General features: G+C 39.0%; 1 protein-coding gene across 1 annotated transcript in view; it reads left to right on the forward strand.

The window, feature by feature from the left end:
• The first annotated feature begins 203 nt into the window (after window positions 1-203).
• The window catches only part of ZNF292 (zinc finger protein 292), a 36650-nt gene continuing 16515 nt past the window's right edge, over window positions 204-20338 (forward strand). Inside the window, exons 1-4 of the mRNA XM_005153128.3 lie at window positions 204-508; window positions 15485-15639; window positions 16175-16253; window positions 17572-17707. Of these exons, the coding sequence (XP_005153185.3) occupies window positions 347-508; window positions 15485-15639; window positions 16175-16253; window positions 17572-17707 (532 nt within the window). The 5' untranslated portion in view covers window positions 204-346. The remainder of the gene's footprint in view (window positions 509-15484; window positions 15640-16174; window positions 16254-17571; window positions 17708-20338) is intronic.

Below are 20338 nucleotides of genomic sequence, written 5' to 3' on the forward strand. Positions count from 1 at the left end.
TAGCGGACCGACAAGCACACACCGGCATCGCCGCCATTTCCTGCCGTTTGCCGCCAAAACCCGTCGGCGGGAGGGTGGGGAAGGCCGTCACGTGGCGGCTGGCGCGTGGCGCTCGCGGTCACGTGCCGCACGGAGACGCGCCCCCTTTCGCGTTCTCGCCCCGCCCCCCTGCCCTGTTCTACGCCGCGGGGGACGCGAGAGCGCCCCCCCCCGCGTCGTCTCCAGGCACGTGACCCCTCCCTGGAACGTGGCATTGTGTAATCACGTGACCTGGAAGCGGAGTGGTGGGGGCCGAGAGGCCGAGGCGGCAGGGGGGGCTGCGTACGCGACAGAGCGGGGTGCGAAGATGGCGGACGAGGAAGCCGAGCAGGAGAGCGGCAGTCTAGGTGGCGACCTCCTGGAGATGCAGCGCCTGCGGGAGCGGCTGGTGGAGCTAGAGACAGGGCTGCGGGAGAGCCCCGAGCCCGCGGTGCAGGCGGCTACCGAGTACTGCACGCAGCTCTGTCAGGTCAGGCCGCCTCTTCCCTTCCCTTCCGTGGGCCCGCCCGCGGTCTCCCCTCCCCCGCGGGGTGTGTGTATGTGCTGTGTGTGTGTGCACGGGTGACAGGGAGTGCGGGGGGCCGGGCGGGAGCAGCGCCGCCCTCGCCGAGGCTCCCCGGGGGAAGCGGCAGCCAACGGCCCGGTGCGGCGGTTGGCCCGGGCGGCTTAAGGGGAGGGGGGGGGGCTGCGCTGGGAGTTAGTGCCCCGGCCCGGGCTGGGCTCCATGGGGTGGTTAATGCCGCCGCAGCCGTTCATTGTGGGCTAAGATGAAACGGCCCGCCCCCCTGCGTCGGGGCCGCTCTCGCCCGGCCTGTAATCCCCTTCCCCCGCCTCTCCCCCCCCGTCCATCCCCGGCGGCCGCCCCGGTTCTCGCGGTCTCTAGGCCCCTTTGTTGTGCTCTGCAGCTCGGCTTATCGAAGGGCCCTTTGTTCCTGGCGGTGGCGGACCGAGGGCCCCCCCCTCCCCGTCCCCTTCCCTTCGGCACCCCTCCTCCCTTGGAGGCGAAGGGGGAAGGAGGGAGTCGGCAGTCCGGGAGATGGAGGCTCCGCTTCTCCGCCGAGGGGTCGCGGAGGAGCTGAAAGTGCGTCCCGGGTCCCGTTTGCACGGGGCTCCCGCTCTGTGCCCCCCGGCCTTTCCCCTCTCCCTTCCCCATCTCGTACCCTGGAAGGATAGCAGAGTTGTTGCCATCCTGGGCAAGAGGGGGCGGTGAAGTGATGGTTGGCTACATTAAGTCTCTGGTGGTGGTGGGCAGGTCTGTAGGTCTGCGATGCTGCTCGTCGTTTTCTCGCCCTGTCAAGAGAGCGCAGTTACACCTCAGGAGAGGACTCCTGGGCTGGCACCGTTGGAAGCACCATTGTGTGTAATTACTCTGGCTGCGACTGCCTCGGGGAAAGGCCTGCTTCCCGAGGGCTTGTCCTGTTCCTAAAGCAGGGATGCTGGCAGGTGTGTCTGCTGAACTGGTGACCCTGCTGAGTATCCCTTTCTAAACAAACTTTGTGGTGCTAGCTCCACACTTCAAACCAACTGATCCATTTTAGTCATGTATGTGTCTATATGTTGCCCCGATTTCCCTTAGGTGGCCTTTCTCAGCTATGTATAAAGCAAGTCCTTAATTATTTTAGGCCACAGAAAATCACAGGAACAGCTACTTCTGCAGTCTGTCTGATAACAGCAATGATTTTGTTTACACATCTCTGTCATCCGTTTATGGAATGTAGGCAAATTGTTAAAAGGTGGAAGGGATAAGAGTGAATTCACATGGTTGGTTTGAATTGTGTTTGATTTGTGATTTTTGTATCTCTTTCCTCAAAGAGCTGATTCTTGGTGGTAGCCATTGTACCCTGCTAATTTACATGTCTGTCACTTCTGGATTTAACTGGCGTCTACTTTTTGCTAACTAGGGAGATTGGCTGCTAAATATTTTAAGCATATTCCTTTCTTGTTTCATATATACAGGAGCTGGATTTCTCTTCGGTCAAAATTTCTCATGCTTTATTTGGGTAGAATGTTTATGTAGATGCACAGAAACAAGGTTGGGTTATGTTGGTTCATATCACTGTGTTCTCAGTCTAATCTTTGTGCCTGCTGTCTTAACTTCATACACTGGGAGGTGGAAATCTGACTTTCCTGGCTCCGGCTTGACTCTAGCTTGTGAATGAGCTGTTCATTGAGCTGAAGTAGTTGGGAAGGTGGGAATGAATACACTATCATGTACAAAATAGATTACTGGTCTAAAGCAGATTTATCACTGAAATTATGGGTACATGTGCTTACTGTGCACTTCAGTAGTTGACTGATTTAAAGTTTAACAAAAATTAATTTTTTTATTTTAATGGCTGTTGCAAAAAGTCAGTTGCAAGGCCCAAGTTCACTCATTTTCTTAAACATAAACCTTTTAAAAACAAGTTTCATTGAAGGAAACAGTTGTGTAGAAACTGAATTAGACAAAAAAATCTGTGGTTTTGAAATGTTATTATCTCTTCTAGACCAAGATTTGTAAGAAGGCTGTATCTGTTTTTGCAGGCTGAAGACTGAAATTGAAAGATTCTGATTTCAAATGGTGAAGTGTCTGTTCAGACCTTGGTTTGTGTATTAAATAGAGGTGATGTTGGATGGATGGGGTTTTATACTAGTTCAACAGAGATTTCTTTTTAAAAATCTGTTCACCTGTGCTGATGGTGCCAAAATACTTATTCCACCTCTTCTGCAGTGTTAATACTTTATTAGGCCTAAAGCAATAAAGTATTCATGGTTCAGATAATATGTTTAGCTTGCATTGCATGACAGAGGTTATAGAAAATCCATGTAATTGTGAAAGCCATCTCAGAAATCTTTTAAGTAGCAGGTTAAAGGCACCTGCCATGATGTCTAGAATAAAGTCTTTGCATATATATGCATGAAAGAATGATTTGGTTAGTCATATATAGAAAACTTAGAGTCTTATTTATATCCTAAGCCTGGAAGTGCATTGCTGAAAGCATATTTTAGTGTTTGTCTCAGTATGATTTCACTTGCCTTTTTAATTTTTTTTTTTATGTTTAGTTTCTAGGTATAAAATAACTGCAGAGAACTTGGAAAGTCTTGTCTTTATTTTGCCAGGTAGTGACTCTGGAGCCCAGCAACCACACACCTTGTTGCCACAAATCAACTTTTTAATTTAATTGCTTTTAATGAAGTGCATAGCATAACGTTCAAGATATAAGCATATTTTCATACTGAAGGAAGCTAAAGAATATGCAGCAGAGCACTGAAAGATCAGGTTCAAAGGTGAATAAGGGATTTAAGTACTCTATGCTCATTAAATTAAGTCGGAATTGTACAGCCAAATCCCTTATCTGGTTTTGAAAAATCTCAATTTGAACTGTTTGGTGTTTACAAGGAAGACATTGACTCTTTTTCTTGGTATCACACATGCTCTCTTACTCCAAAGAACATTTATCAAACTCTTAATTGAGTGTGTAGACATCCACCCTTAATTTTGTTTGGCTCAACAGCTACAAGTATGTAATATAGTCACAAAGTGCTGGAATGTGAATGTTGATAAGGTTGGTATTTTTTTTAGCTTTCAGTTCAATAAATTCTGGTGTAACCAGGTCTCCGTCTCTTTTTTTGAGTGCACGCAAATTCTGGAACTTCTACTTTTTAAGTAAAAAGTGTACTCTTTTGAGTCCAGTGAGTGATTTCTACACTGAGACAACCCTTAAAAGCTTCTGTTTTTATATTTCTGTGTTTGCACATTTGTCTCTACCACATTTTGTTTCTTCCTGGTTTCACAGTTGCTAGCTTTTTTTCTACATACATTACCACAAGTGTAAGATTTCCGTCATAACTTCTAATAGTTTTCCATTTTGCATTCCCATGTGTGACCTCCAGATGATCTGCAATTCAGGGAGAGATGTACAGCTGCCAGAAATCACAAGGAATCTGCTAAAATGCAGTATATACCACAGAGATTCCCAAACGCATGGAGAAAAACAACTGTCATCACTCTGTCATCTCATGCAAACTTTGAGCTGCCTCAGGCAGTTTTGTGTTCCTTCATCATTGCAAGACCTTCTGTGTCAAACAGTCATTATCTTATTGACCGGGGGTGGGGGAGAGAAAAAGACACCCCCTGATTTATTTTTTTTTAAGTTAAACTATGGGGAGTCAGGGAAATTATCTTGCTTTCAAGTAAAATAGTATGCATGCATGTCTGGGTATAATATGTATATGTTTAGCAAAACACCCTCACTGTTTAGGGTAAGTCTAACCAAATGAGCAAAATTGGTTTAGTCCTTATCTGCAGTAATGGCAGTGAGCTTCAGTGTCATGCCACATCAGAGCTGGTTTTCATTAGAACTTCTGAGCTCTGTACTGTAAGTTTTTAATTCTCCTGTATCAAAGTGAGTCAGCCAGACCATGATTCCTAACCTAATAATTAATAGGATTAATTATTGTAAGCCATAGCTACAAATGCTTGTTTAACCTGTTATCAGAAATTTCCAGTAAGAAACATTAAAAAACATCCCTGGATAATACTTTTCAGTTCAGTTATCTTTGCCTTCAGATCTTCCTTCGCACCCATTGCAGTCTAACTTGATCTCTAATCTCTTGCTGCAATTTAAGGCTGTGGAGATTTGTCCTATCCCATGTAGATGTGGAAAGTAGCACACGCCTTTTCTGTCGGAAGCACCTTAGATTTTCAAGGCTATTTTCAGTCCTCTAGTTTTCACTTTTGTGAACAGTTTTTAAAGTCCTTGTTTTTAATTTTTTTCCCCTTTTTGCTTTGTTACTACACCCTTATAATGGTTTAGAAGTAAGTACCTGCAGGAGTTTGGAAAGATGGTGACAACTTATGTAAGATTTAGGATTTAAGTACTTTTCCTGTAAAATGTACTATTTTTCCTTCCTAGTACAAAGAGTCCAGAGAAGAGTGGTAGTTCTCCAAAGCATAAGAAATCAAGGTAGTTAAGAAGATGGTACAGTGTAGATGGAGGAATTAATATTAATAAAACTTTAGAATTTTGATAAAATTCACTTTTTTGTATAAGGTGTTCCACCTAATACTAAAATCAAGCATTCCACTTAGTTACCCTGGGAAAGAAAAAAGCTTGCACTTTGGCAAATAGATATTTAGTATCATAGCTACGTTGATGGACCCTGATGCACAGTTTTTGCTGGGTTACAGATTATGCTTTTACTGAAATTAGGAAAACCTATCAACAAACTACCATTTTGCTGAGAAATGCTTTTAGCCAAAAGGTAGTACTTCCAGGGTATGAAGTGTGGTTACAGTTAGTTTTCCTCCGTAATATCCTTGGGGATTATTGCCCATTCAAAGGCTGAGAGCCCTTCTGCTTTCCATAGTCTTTCAGCCATAATAAATAAATAAATCTGAAGACTTCACTGTAGATTTCAATTCACCCATTGTAGCTGGCTGTAAACAATAGCTGCGCAGCTCTATGTGTAAGTAGCTCAGTATCTAAATGTTTTAGATACTTTCTGTGCTGGCACATATGTTCTTGCCTTTACTTTTTCCCACAAATCCAAACTTTATTCCCCACTTTTGAATAATGTGTATTAATGATGTCTAGGCTGCTTTAAAAAATATGGTTATTGAAGATTCACTGTTTAAAAAACATGAAACACTGACTATGGAAAACACCTTCCTTATTGTGCAGGACTGTACAAGGAATATATACCTATGTTAATACTCAGGCATCTCATTTTATTAAAATATACACATTAGTGTCTCAGTTCCTTGATAAGGAAATTATACATCTATTTGAATATTCAGTCCAGTTTTTTCCTCTATCTCAATATATCTTTTTGGTGGTTGTTGGAGAATGAGTATCTCATAAACCACAGATCTTGAGGGAAGGCAGCAAAGAAAAATAAAGGAGCTAAAAAGCTCTTCTGGGGCATCTTTGCTTCCATTGTGACTAAGCATCAGGGAATTTCATCTGACCTTTACCATTTACTCTGCCATTTAAATGTCATAATATTTTTTTACTCTAGGCTTTATGCAGACATACTATATGTTGTACGTGGTTTCTACATAAGACTTCCCTAAATTAGGGATCAAGCTGGAACTGATAAGAGATAACATATTCTTTCTTCAGCCAAAGAAATTAACTCAAATTCATGTATATACAGAGACTGTCTTCAAGAAATAGTGTTCCAGGTATTGATTTGTATCTATCAAAAGCTTTCTGTTAGCATAGTTTTTTTTAAAGGCCTCCATATAAATCCTTGAGCAGTTACAGTACAGTGTGTATAATTCTTTGGTTTACATGAGAGAAACTAGCATTACATTCTTAGGCCATCAGCTTCCCTAAAATGGTGATGTACAATAACTTGCAAATTTAAATTTAAAGAGCAGGTAAACTGTGACTTTAAACTCTTTCGAAACACTATCCCCTATTTTTTTAGGTCTGTGCTTTTGTGTATGTTATTAGCTTGATGCTTTGTGTTTTAAGGAGTGTGCAGGTGTTTTTGGAGGTGTGGATTTTTTTTTTCTTTTTATCTTTCCAATTGTGCATTAAAGGCAGCTCCATGCTATTCTTTCTGGGATTTTTCAGCTCTAAGGATGAACTGCAGTGTTTTCATTTGGGAAAAGTTAATCTAATAACACCTAGTACTTGGCAGAACAAAGACATTTAGAAAGAAGGTGTATGTAACATCAAAAAGACAATGGAGATTTATAAAATTATTCTCTGAAAATAAGCCTGATCCAATAGGAAACGGGATTAAATTTGCAAAAACATGTGCCTGTAGGTTTTGGTTAGGAATAGTTCGAACAAATTTCTTCTTTCATCTTCTCTTCTGTAACTATTGTACAGTCTTTTGGTGTATATTTTCTGGCTTTGTGATTCCCAGTAGGAAGCTAAGGTAAGTGAATCTTTAATCAGAAAATCAGCAAAATTCTGTGCTAACTGATGTAGTTCTCATTTGATTATTTTGTTAATTATTCTGAGCTCGTCAGAGAGTTCTTTGTCCGTAAAGCGACTCATGTAACATGGGCAACTTCTGCCAAAGCTCCATCCGGCCTCAGATACTGACTCGTAGTGTTCATTCTCTCCTAGGTGATGGACAGATGCATTTGTTACATTGAGAAACTTGACTCCCTGGAGTAAAATTCTTTAGGTTTTCTTGAGGATAAAGAGCAGTCTTTATTTCATAGCTACTATAATTTGGGTTGAATACAGAGTTTTTATTTGAGCTGATAGTAAATATGGTGTTGCTTTCTCAATCTCCTGTATATCGTAAAGAACAAAATCTGGTAAGACTTCTTTTGTCTTCCGTTATGCAAAATGGAGAGAAATTATTCTAGTGAATAGATAAATCCTGTTTGATTATTTATGTACCTAATACACTGAATACTGTTTTGATGAGTCAGTAAAGTACATTCAGTGATCAGGCATTAAATCAAATTACAAGTAAGGAGTTCCTCAGTCTTGTGATTTCTGCTTGTCTCAGGAGCTCATGGTAACACACTGTTTTATAACAGAATGAGCACAAGAAGATGAGGACAAGAAGAGATTAAATGTTCAGAATCACAATAGACACAATCTGAACATTTTTACTTTAATCATTGGAGGATGGCTCTCATGAAGAGAATAGCTGAGATAGAGAGTAGCTTCTGATTACGAATCCATAATACTGAAGATGATAAAACTTAAATATCCCAATTCTACAGACCTGGAACTTGCATAATGTTTTAGTTGAAACTGGCTTGGCAGTTGAACCTTGCTTTTGGATACCCATTCAGACTTCATGAACCACGTCACTGTGATGGCTGGAACTCCGAGTTCTGCTCAGGATTGCTAACATATTCAGGAGAAAGCATAATCTTGGCTCCTCTCCTTCCTTGCACATGGACACAGTGGCCGTACCATGACACTGGTGTAAGGATACCGTTTGCTATTAGACTCTTGTGTGAATCAGGTGGGCATCGCCTTGGTTCTTTCACAGGAAATACAGCTCAGATAGAAGCATCCTTTGGGATGCCAGTTTGACTGTCCTGAATAGACAGGCTTAAAATGGCAATTAAGTAACCTTTCTGCTGAGGAAGAAGATTATCAATTATGTTCTCATCAGAATTAAAAAGGTTTGAAGTAGCAGTGGGAGAAGTTGCATTCAGCTGATAGACAGCTAATACAAAAATATAGCATAGATCACCTACAGAAATATTTGTAATGCCTTAGTTGACTGAGAGAGCAGGTTCAAGTCACCTATATTGAAGGAAATGCACGTATTTTCAGATTAGACAGTTATTTCTCACTATCTTCCTATTCTTAATCTGCCCATATGCCAGTCTAATAATTAAAAGAATAGGTAAATTAGATTTCCTGACAGTGGATAAAAGTTTGCTGTAATGAACATCCCATTGCATTCCTGAAATGCCAGTTTAATAGCCAGCTGCTGAATACTGTTTTTAACTAAACAGACTAAAATACGAAGGTCAGGATGACAACATTAAATTTGAGACCTGAATGAAAAACTGCATGAGAGAAATGTAGCCTAGGACTATGACAAGTTCACTTCTTACATAAGGATGGAAGAGAGAAATCAGATATTATTGGCAAGGTCAGAAAAAGCATATTGAATGCAAAACGTTGAAATATTGAAGAGAAGCTTAAAGAGGGATGATTTCTGTTATTATATATGGCAAAGCCTGAGACTTAATTTTTTCCTGGTATTATAAATAATTGGTTTAAAACAGTTTGTGGGTGTGAGCAGAGACTATTTTCTGCGGGTTTTTTAGTTCTTTTTCTAAAACTAGCTGGGTTTTGAATTTTAAGCAAAATAGTGACTGAAGAATAACAGGAGGAAATAGCACCAAGGTAATTTCTCTTTTGTTTTGCCTCTTTCAATTTAATTATTAGCAATCTGAGCTCATGCAGTATATTCAGCATGCCCAGGTGAAAAACATACAAACTGCTTGCACCATCGGACTTAAATTTGGGGAGAGAATTCTAACAGAAGGTTCTGTGTTTGGTAATTCCAGAGTCATTCATGTCTCTTCCCTGGTGTGTTTTCTGTGGTATTTTCTTGGTGATGGTAGATGGTATAGTTACTACTAGGGGAGTTGTAGCAGTCCCCTACAAGCTCTGCTATATCTGCTGAGGTGCTTTGGGTTTTTTCCCCAGACCTTCCTCCAGTGTAGGCTCTGCTTTAGAAATGTAAATGTATTTTTCAGTCACACACTTAAATCTGACTTGAGTTTCTATCTGTAAATTGTGGGCAGTGGTACTTCCCTGCCATTTGGTGTTACATGCATTAGAAAGCAAATGTGGAATTTTTTTCTTGTTACTTTATCTGCCTAGTGAGGTATTAATGAGTAACTTCATTATAGAAATAGAAGTAGAAATAGTTGGGTGAGAAGCATGATTAACTTTTTACGCTGTGTGCTGAAGGTGCAGGCTGCTCATGTCCTTACAAATTGAGTCATAACAATAGTTAAAAAACCCTCAAAAAGTTAATCTTAAGGAATGAGTTTCTTTATACTGTTGACCATCGTTACGTAGATTCTTCCTGCACTTAGTCTTAACTTTCTTTACCAGAGATGTGCACTCATGAGACAAGAAGTTCACTTCAGAAGTGATCTTCTGATCGTCCCTGCTTACCACACTTTGTTGTACCCTATGAAGCTCCTTCACAGTGTGGAAATTGAATGTGTTTTGGGTGAAACTAAACCATAGGCTGTGCTTCAAAAGGGATTGCAAGCAGTCTACTTCAGCCAGTAATGGCTATCCAGTTAATGGAACAAGCTGAAAGCTAGACTGAAGCAAGTTGTCCTGTGATGGATACACTGGGGATTTGGGTTCTCAGCACCACTTTCTGCTGTATGGTTAGAAGCTCCTTGTGCCATACATCGCACTGAAGTCTGTCTTGACTTCATGAGTTTTTCTTGGACTCACTAATCCAGTACTTACTAATCTTGACTTTACTTTCAACAGTATAGAGAAGCTGATGGTGTTAGGATGTGGGTGTGAAGTGTAAAAGCAGCTGCAGTTTTCTGTTTGAAGGAAAAGAAAAAAGCAGTGAAAAAGATTGGAACTGCAGCCTATCAGTGGAGGAGTAGTAATGGGAAAAAAAAATGGATAGCTTTGCACCATGTGTGCAGAAATCAAGAATGAAAACTATTTCTTAAATACAAGCTTGTAGTAAGTGATGGAATTAAGAGTCTGGCTTCAGTCCTCTCCTCTGGGCACAAGTCAGTATCTCAAAGAATTAAAGCAAAATCAGCTGACTTCAGCCAAAGGCATCTTGGCTTTCTGAAGCTATACTTTGCTTAACAACTTCATTGTGAAACCATTCAGAAGGCACACTGAAAGTAAAAATAGCACATTAGCAACCTAATCTTGAAAGGTTTTGAAAACTAAAATGGAGTACAAATTGGGATTGATGTTCTTTGATCATAACCATTATTTAAATAGTACATTAGCAAAAATTATCATACTTGATTATGTCATCCGTTGTAAATGCAGTCTCATGTTCTGTACCTGCTGAAGTATTATAATAACAAATATGTAAGAGTTAATACTCTTGCAGCATTTGTCTGGCTACAAAATCAAGTCAACAGTGCTAAGCCTTGGTAAAGAAATATTGAATCAGTTAACTAATACCATTTTTAATTTGCCTAATTACACTGCTTTGGCAATGAATTAAAAATACAACACTGTGTTAACTTGATATAAAATAACCTCTCAGTGCACAGTTCTAAATAAACAGAAATTGATTTTGTTGACTTTCATCAATATAACCTGGTTCTGTAATTTTGGCACACCTGTGAGGTCAGCAATATTTCAGATGGTGCTGTTCTGTCTGATGCTTGCGGTGGACAGGTTTGAAATACCCATGCTTTCCTATGTAAGTTTTGTTCTAGTATAAGAATCAGCTTGCCTGTAGAGCATCCCAACTAACCAAAAAAAACCCCCCAAACCAACAAGTTGGAAACAGGTAATTTATGTTTGAGGTTCTTTATTTCCCTTTCACCTTTGCCTCCAACAAAGATGGATTAGGATTATGGTGGTAGGGAGAAATGCTTTGATCAGAGGGTTGTAATATCACAGAGAAAGGAATAGATACTTATCTTTCTCTCCCTGTCCTTCCCCCCCGCCTTTCCTCTGTGATCTCTGAATTGGGCAGGAGATACAGTGGGGTTCATAGAGTATGTAAGCATGTAGTTTACTCTTTAAAATGCTTTAAAAATCATCTGTCATAGTGTTAGTTTCAGATGTCTTAGATAATGAAGTCTTGGGCAATCTGAGGTAGGCTTGGCTTAAATTAGACATTGTTTAGTAAAGGGCTTTTTTCTTTTAGCATACAGAACTAGTTCAAGAACTGTTCAAGTTTTTACTTGAATACTGTATTTGATCAGCATCTTAGTTGGGTAGTCTGTCCTCATACAGTGTGGACATAAATGCTGGTTGCCTCCCAGCTACTCCTTAGCTACCTCTAGCCCTCTTGATTAAAATGTCTTTCATGGGAACATTAACCTAGCAACTTTTTTGGGTTTGAGGTTTTTCTTTAAGTTGGAGCAGTTACCAAAAGAGTTCTCTTTTTTTTTGTGATGAAAGGCTTGTTCTCCATCTTCTGGTTAAGTGCTGAACAACAAGGAGATCGCACACACGCAAAAAAAGTGATCTTCACCTCTGTATCATTGAGGCTGACAGTAATGGTATTTCAACAATTTCAACACCTTCAAAGGTTGTTTTGGTGTTCCTTTAGAATGTAACTTTGTGAAGTCCCACAACAAAGAGATCATCTCGTGCTGACGAACTGGAGTCAAGAGGTTTTATTACGAGAGATGTCTAATATATTTTTAGTATCCCAACTACTTAATTAAAAAGAGAACACATTTCAAAGGTATTCTCAACCATTCAGTCCATTTTCCTCATGGTACAGAAGAGAAGCATTACAGGAAATGTTGCTGCATTCACTTAATCAAGTTTTGATGGTCTGTAAATGCTTCTTGAACCAACTCCTTTTTAGACACTGGGGCTTTGAGGACATGGCTGCCCAGTGCATTTTCTTTTGTTCACTGGTAGTGCCTATTATCATCCTAATAATCTAATCAAAATTAGAAATTTACAATGGGTTCTTGGGGCAGGGATGACTTCAGCATTGCAAACCAGTACTAGTGCTGCTCTTTGGAAGGAGTGATCTGTTTGTTTACTTATTTACAGGTTTGTTTTTATTTTGTCAGTTCAGTTTTGTGATTGATTTTTCTTTTGATTCTGTAATGGTACAGGCATAGTGCCTGGCTGCACACAAGAGCCAAGGCCACAAGTCAAACTTAGTTTGTAAATGATCATAAATTGCACCTTGAAAGCAGACTGTTACCAGCTTTCCAGGAATTAGAGCAATGCTGTTTTCATCACATGCTCAGTTCTTTAATGGTTGCAGCAGCCAGTGCGATTATGCTTCAGGCTCACAGAGTTTTACTCTTGAAAAACACAGCCCTCAAAAATGTACTTAATTTGACTGAGATGAATGTCCAGCTCCAGCCCAAGAATCAGCATATTTGCTGTGTTTCCCAGAAAAAAAATAAAAGAATTCCCTTATTGTAAAGTCAAAAGACACATCATCAATGTCACAGTTGTATACCTAAACTTGATCAAGTCATCATGTTTCTTGTATTTAATTTCTTACGGCTTTTTCATGAACTAAGATGTCATTTCATCCTGTTATCTTTATTAGAAAAACAGTGTCTTGTACAGTGGACGTTCAGAATTTTTTGACTCCTTTATCTAAAGGCTGTTGCCCCTGAGCCCGGCTATTTCTGTGGACCTGTCATCACTTATCTACCTGTGCTGCTGCTGTGGAAGTTGATTTCATGGAGGGAGTTTTTGCAGCTGCCCTTTGTGTGCCTTCTAAAGGCTCATCTCCAGATGATTGTACCAAGCTTGTTGCTTGGACTCTTCTCCTGTATGGATGTGTTTGAGGAAAGTCACTGAAATAGAAGTTTTGCTAGTTACTAGAGTAATTTGGGAGGTACAGCTTACCTGTGGGACTGCTGTCTTTTACCCTGTCTCTTAGTTCCTTGAGCAGGGAATGGAAATGGCAGTCCTAGTCATGTTCTAACATACTTAAGTAAGCTTGCTCTTACCCAGGTACCTACAGGTGTAAGAACCTGATCTTAAGAGCTGAAGAAACATGTGGATGTGGACTGTACATATAAAACTCCAGTTAATAGTAGATAATACCTTGTTTTAGTATGAAATGTATTTTAACACAGCTTGGATATTGTAGGGCTAGTTTTAGCAAAGAGGGTTGCTCAGTATAACTTTTGAAAGTAGCAAAACATCCTCCAGTGGTTGCATTGCTACAGCACCATTCATGTAAGGGTTTTGATAAAGATTGAAAAAATAAAATGTATTGTCTGAGTATTACCCATGGTTAAATATTTTATACAGTTTAAATCACAGATATAATACTTACTGATTTTTAGTGCACAAATTGAGATTATTCCCTTTTTTGGTGCATTCTTGACTGTGTAAGCAGCTGCTGAAATATATATGCCTGTTTCAGCCTCACAGAGGAACAAAACTTGCTGCTGTGCTCTGAGTACAGGACTTGGCTTGATTAACAAGCATGCCCTGACTAGGGAGATAAATAACTTAAAGAGGCCCAAGGCTGGGGGTAAAATTCTCTCTCTTTATGGTTGTAAGTAGAGCACAACAATGATTCATTAAGCAAAGCAGAATGAATTTGATTTTCTTTGTACAGTGGCAGTGCTGTATAGTCTAGGGACACACAGACAAGGAAATTTGACAAACTGATGAATACTTTTGAAGGGTGTGGTGGGTATAAGTGCTTAATATAGTTCATCTAATGGCTTGGAAGTGGCTGATCTACATATATGAGGTAAAAATAGTACTATTTAATGCTGAAATTAGTGTCATTATGTTATAGTGCAAACTACTTGCTTTATACAGTGTGTTTGCATCTGTACACACTGCTTTTAAAGTTCAGTATTGGTAGTAACAGTTCACCAAATATTTTTTGTTAGGTGGTAAACTCTGAGAATTTTCCAGTGTGCTGATTATATCTACTTTGGTTTTGATTAACTACTACTAAACCTTGTATTTTCAAAATCAAATGTCATTTGCTTCAATTTATCCTTATTAATCTAGACATGATTGATGTAGTGTTGGTTAGGTTTTCATAAGTTCTAAGTGGTATTTCTATAAAGTTCCTAGTTATGTGGGAGAATTCCAGCTGGGTTCCTTCATAATGGGCCTATGGTATTCAGTATCCTTCCCTGTGAAGATTGGATACTGCCTAGCTAGAGGGTTTTTTAGCATGGCAACTACCTCTTTCCTGCCCCGTGAAACTTGAGATCCTCTGATCTAGTTGTTACAGGTCTCCATGGTCACTTGTCGTGGCTTGCTTTATGAATCAGTGTGTCTCTACTGAGGCTTTTTCTTCTTGAGATTCTAGGTGTTGCTGTCTTTTCAAACAGCTGGTGAGAATCCTCTTGATAATTCTTCAGTCATGCTTCTCAGATGATCAGTTGCTTAGTTACATCTACACACTTCCTTCTCCTTCCTCATCCCTTTCTTCCCTTTTCTGCTCAACTTAAAACTCTTGGAGACTTTCAGCATATGTTGGCCTGGCTTGGTAGCTAGCTTTGAATGTCCTTCATTTGCCAAAGCTTGCAGTAGTCTTGTTGCTTGTCGCAGTCTTCTAAAGAGGATATTAGCAAAGGTGGACATCCAAGGGGGACATGGTTGGAATGTTGATGTGAGAACATTACTAACTACTCCACCTTTATGTGTGTTTGAGTCCTTGTTTCCTGGCCCTGACTAAAATGAATAGAAGACTTTCATACTTTGAGTGATGGTAGTTACTCCATCAGCTTTTTGACTAATGAGGTTTAGGTGTATAAATGGTGTCTTTAAAATATTCCTTTCAGGACCATGTATAATCAGGATCCTGAAGGTACTTGTATTGGCAAGGCAGCAAGAGGAAATAAATGTAAAACTAGTCCTCAAAGTAGAGAAATTAAAGTCTAATACTTTCAAATTTACTTGCTTTAGAAGCTGAACTGTAGGGCTGAATGTCTAAGAAATGAGTTTTCACTCCATTGCAAACTTCTGAAAAAAGTTAGTATGCATGTTCCCAGGTATGCTCTTCAGGCTTCTGTATTTGGAAAATATGAATGTGAAATGAATTGTATGGAGGTACATGTATAGTGACAGTCATAACATTTTTATATAATCAGAGGCTGGTTGTGTGTGGAGTCTAAGTTCCACTAGTTAATGAAACAATAAATTTTAAGGAAAACAGTCATGCTTTGAGAACAAGTAATTCATATTAGGGAGACAGGTAGTCTACTGGTGAGGAGTATGAAACAAAAAACTTACGTTTGTTCCTGAATTTTGTGTTTTGTTTTTTTTTTTTTGTTTTGTTTTGTTTTTGTTTGGTTTGGTTTTTCCCTTTTCCTAAACAGACTTTGCTGGAATATGCACAAAAGTGGAAAACATCAGAAGACCCTCTCCCCCTGCTGGAGGTATATACGGTGGCTATCCGAAGTTACGTTAAAGCACGACCTTATCTTACCTCTGAGTGTGAAAATGTAGCCTTTGTGCTCGAACGTTTAGCACTGTGAGTATGTTTTTTGGTTACTAAAAACAGCCTGTATGGTGCTAAATTTTCACTGCCTAAATGCTTTCCCAATCCAGTTCATAACCTATAGAAATTCTAAATAGATTGGGATGTATTTTCTTTCCTTGTGATAGATGTTGTTTGTGAGAGAGAATATCTTTGGTTGTTGGAAAGGGGGCAGTCTTGAGGACTCCTCATCTAGGACAAGCCAGTATCTTTGGCTTGAAACACTTTGATGCTATTAGTCTGCATGCAGTCTAAAGTGCATCAATTTACTCAGGATGTTACAGGCTAGGACTGCAATTATAAACGTTTCTGGGTTTGATTTGGGGTTTTTTTAATGTTTCTCTTAAAGAGTTTGATTTTTTGCAGTTTCCGCAAGAGTCTTCATGACTTTGTTTTCTTTGTATATGCAAATAAAGCAAACTGGTTGTGATTTGGGCATTTTAAAAAAATAACTATTTGGATACTCAAGTAAAGAATTGCTTTTTAAAAGTAAAATTTCTCTCAAATAATATTCCCATTTGAATTCCAGAAGCTGTATTGAACTTCTACTGTGTCTGCCTATTGATTTTCCTGACAATAAATGGGAAGAATTTCAGGCTTTTGTGCAGGTGAGTTTGATTCATGAAATGAAGACTTAATACCTTTTAAGAGTGGTTTGGAAACCTAGGCATATTAAGTATGTAGCATGTATGAAGACTTGTGTCCTGGTGGCTGATAAAGATCAAGACCTTTAGCTGGAAATCCTGTGAATGACAGCAATTACTGCGGAGTATATATCATTTGTCTGTCATAGTTCATGTAGTAGTTGCAGAGAAAATATTTTCAGATACTTGAAAGGAACCTCATGTTTTAAAATATATTTGCCTATTAACACTGTTAAAAATTAAATAAAAGTCATTCTTTACTATTTATGGTTGTACAATTGAGATGTATTAAGAATGGAAACTCTGTCATTACTGCAGGATTGTTAGATCTCCCACTAACAAGAGCACTAGCTGGTTAAGGATTAGAGCTCTTCTTTAACGGAGGGTGTTGAAACATGTTCTGCTCCCCTGTATTTATCAGAAATACATAGTAGGAAGTCCTACCTGCAGTTAAAAACGGAAAAAAACCCCAATGAAGTTGGGGGTTAGGGAGGAGGAAGGAATAATAGTGGAAAAGACCAGATAGAGTTACCTTGGGATTCTCAGCCTAAATAACATAGGGGGATGCAGTGAGTGAATTTTGACTAGTAACTGCCTTATGTGAATCAATTCTGAAGAGATGTACATGGTGCTGGGAGATTCCACAGCCTTCAGAGCAGGGAGAAAATTAAAAGTGAAGGTGAGAAAGAGGTGAGCCCTTTCTGGGTTTTTTTTTAAGGACCAGTGTTAGTTGTGCATTGGTACTTAGGCCACAGATTTTTGCAGGTGTTTAGTGCGCTCCCAAGCATACATCTGCTTCCAGAATTTATTCTAGTATCTAAAAGCAGTAGAAACAGCTTAAATCTTTCACCTTTACAAAAATATTTTTTTCAGTGCTTCAGTGAATAAAAATTGAGCTGCTGAAGAGTCTGAAAATAATTAGAGCTTAGGCAGCTGATGCCAGACCAGTCTGTGAACCAAAGAATTTACTCATCCCTTTTTAAAAGGGAGGCCTATTCAAAATTTAGTTTCAGAAATTTAAGAAATAGTCCTGTTAATAAATATCAAGGCAAGTTCGGGACACTCAATAATTTTGGGTTTTCAGCCTAAATCTTAGGAGACAGGCAGAAACAAAACCTGTGTAGGCTGGATATTAAGTTTTTTTGTTATATGTTTAATTCTTTATCCAGTGAGGGTCGCTTGTTATTTTTTTTTATTTGGCATAAGGTATAAAGAAGTATAAAAGACAAATCCTCAGTATCTTTTTTTAACAATACTTCATTTTGCAAAATACATCCTTCAGCTTGCTCACAAAAGCTTGATGGAAAATGGCAGCCAGGAACTGCACATTTTAACTACTCTTACCCAAGAGAAGGGAGCGTGGAAGAACCCAGTGTTGTGTGGTATTCTTTCCCAGGAACAGCTGGATCCAGATAAAGGTAAAATTTAAAATTATGATTGGAATAAAATATGCCTGAATATTTCACTAATACATTGGAATATTATGATGATACATGGAAGTTTTGTTTAATATAGTTTCTATGGTAATTTATAAGCTATATCAGAAAATATACTTCTGGCATTGTCTGAATGCTGTATATTCCTAGAAATGTACTGAAAACAGTGTGTTCCTAGGAATATACAAGGAGTTTAATGTTGGTGTTTTGCATAAAATGTAATCATACCCAGAGATCTCTTGCCATTTTCTTCATAAGCTGTGTGAACGAAGATCACGTACAGGCTGTATTTTACAATGGGGTAAGTTCAGTATTGGTATATAAAACTTATTCAACATAAAACAAGAAAATATGAAATAGAAATGCGAATGGCATTCATTCAGTGATGAAACACAAAGAGGGACATTATTCATTTGAAATTAAAGATTCATTTAGACCAGAGTTCTGAGAATGGCTACCAGCATTTGCATAAGGAAAAGTATATGATCCAAAGAAGCTTTCAATGATGTTTTCCTGATGTATTATTTCCACTGTTAAGGATTTCCAATTCGGAAGTGATATCATTGTGTTAACAAGTCTTAGCTGTTCTTTTGATTCTTTGCCTGATAGGTTTTAGAATCTGAATGAACCATCACACCTAAGCATCTGTGGCTGTACACAGTTCTTATATCATGTAAAGCAGTTCCTCTGCTGTCTGCCTACTTTTAGCCTGATGCTTGCTTAGGGGTTTTGAGGGACTTTTTTAAAATGCCTTTAGAAAATGAATTGGATCTCCTTTATTTATGTTATTATAACTTCCTCAGGTAAGTCCAGTAAATATATAATGGGATTTATTATTTATTTACAGAAGTCTTGCCTACTTTTCCACAAGATTTGTATTTTACTGCTTTTTAAAATAATTTATTATGCTTCTGCAACAGATTTTGGATTGGTATACAGTTCCTGGAGTGCCCCGGAGTACTCTTACTAGCTTCATATCAACCACCTTCTAGCCCTCTTAACAGTAAGGTACTTCGGAGAGACAGGCTTAATTAATGCTTTACTTGCCATATATATGAGGGTTTTTAAGAATTGCCTCATGAACCTGGTTTTGATGACTATTCGTTTTATCAGTGTTTCCCCCTCCCCCCAAAAAAAAAAAATTATGGACATTTTGGGATTCCTTTTTTTGCTCCTGAATGTTGTTTATTCAAGATGCTTCTGCATTGGACTTGGCTGACTGACTCCTGTTACAGTTATTACTTGTTTCTGTGGCAAAATTATCATACTACTTACCCAGATTTTTGCTACTCAGTTGACAAGCTGTTATTTAGCTGTTGTCATCCTCTGTAAAACTGCATTGTTTTGTGTCATCATCTTGGTAATTTGAAGAATATTTTAGTAATTTGAAAACTACTTCAGTAATACCAAAACTCCATAGCCCAGAGAGCTGACTTTCTTGTCTGTAATCCAGCAGTCCCTCTGGCTACCACTTAACCTCTTTCAGTGGATAATTGTCTCTCAGCCTTAACTTCAGTCATTGGAATATTTGTAAACCTCACTTACTAAATTTTGGGTTTATTCTTAAAGTGGCCTTTGCTGTTTGCTATTTCAGAAGGTTTGGTGTTGATTTTGATTTTTTTTCCTGATATAATGCTTTTAACCTTTTGTTGCCTGTATTTGTTTCAGTTGTTTTTTTCAGGTTTGTTTTATTTCAATTTTGTTAGTCACAATTATGACCTATTCAAAGTAATGACAATCTATTCAGAATCTTCAGAATCACTGAATTTTACATCAGAGGTTAGCTGTTCTTGAAGGCCTCTGTTGCTGACTCCTGAAGGTCAGTTTGCCTCTTTGCATCTCTTGTAGGAAGCACAACTAGGTGTATGTTTCATCTCAGAAACAGATCCTTTTGAATGTCTGTTTTCAAATTGTACAAGCTCAGGACATTGTGAGAGACAAGTTCATTTTCTCTGACCACACAGCTATCAGAACAGCTGTTTTGTTCTGATTATAGTCAAGTTCATAGAATCATAGAATCAAGTTAAATGCAGGCTTGTCTGAACTGGACTGTTGCTCTTCTACTTCGGGGAATGGACTGTAACATGGATACTACCTCTATATGAGTGGGAAGTACTCACTTCCTAAGATGTTAGGGAGACTGCTCTCTGAGTGCCATGTCACTAAATAATTGCTTTTCTCTGACTGCCTTGGGCACAGCTCAATTTTCCTAGAGGAGAAGGATCTGAGGATAACCCCACAAAAAGCCAGGGTGCTGCTCCTTTTTTTATCTGATTATCCTTAGAGATTTAAACCTGGATGCCAAGAATTAATTTTCTGAATTTTTTGTGAGTTTAAATGTGCTAGGCAGACTTCTGAAGTATGTCCCACTGAAAAGAGGTTCAAGGATACAACCATCACTATTCAGAGATCATCAGCATACGCTGCACTGTAAAATGTATTCATAAAATATTTTTTTTAAAAGCAAACTAAAATCTTCTCTGTAAGACTCTTCCCCACCATAGATTTGCTCCTGCAACGTTGGTACCGTTTTTTGTCTTAAAATGACGTGCACAGTTCAGTTACGAAATAAATATAATTAAAGCTTGTGTTTTGCATGAGCTTTCAAATGTT

This window comes from Melopsittacus undulatus, chromosome 3 (assembly GCF_012275295.1).
Source record: "Melopsittacus undulatus isolate bMelUnd1 chromosome 3, bMelUnd1.mat.Z, whole genome shotgun sequence".
NCBI classification, from domain to species: Eukaryota; Metazoa; Chordata; class Aves; order Psittaciformes; family Psittaculidae; genus Melopsittacus; species Melopsittacus undulatus.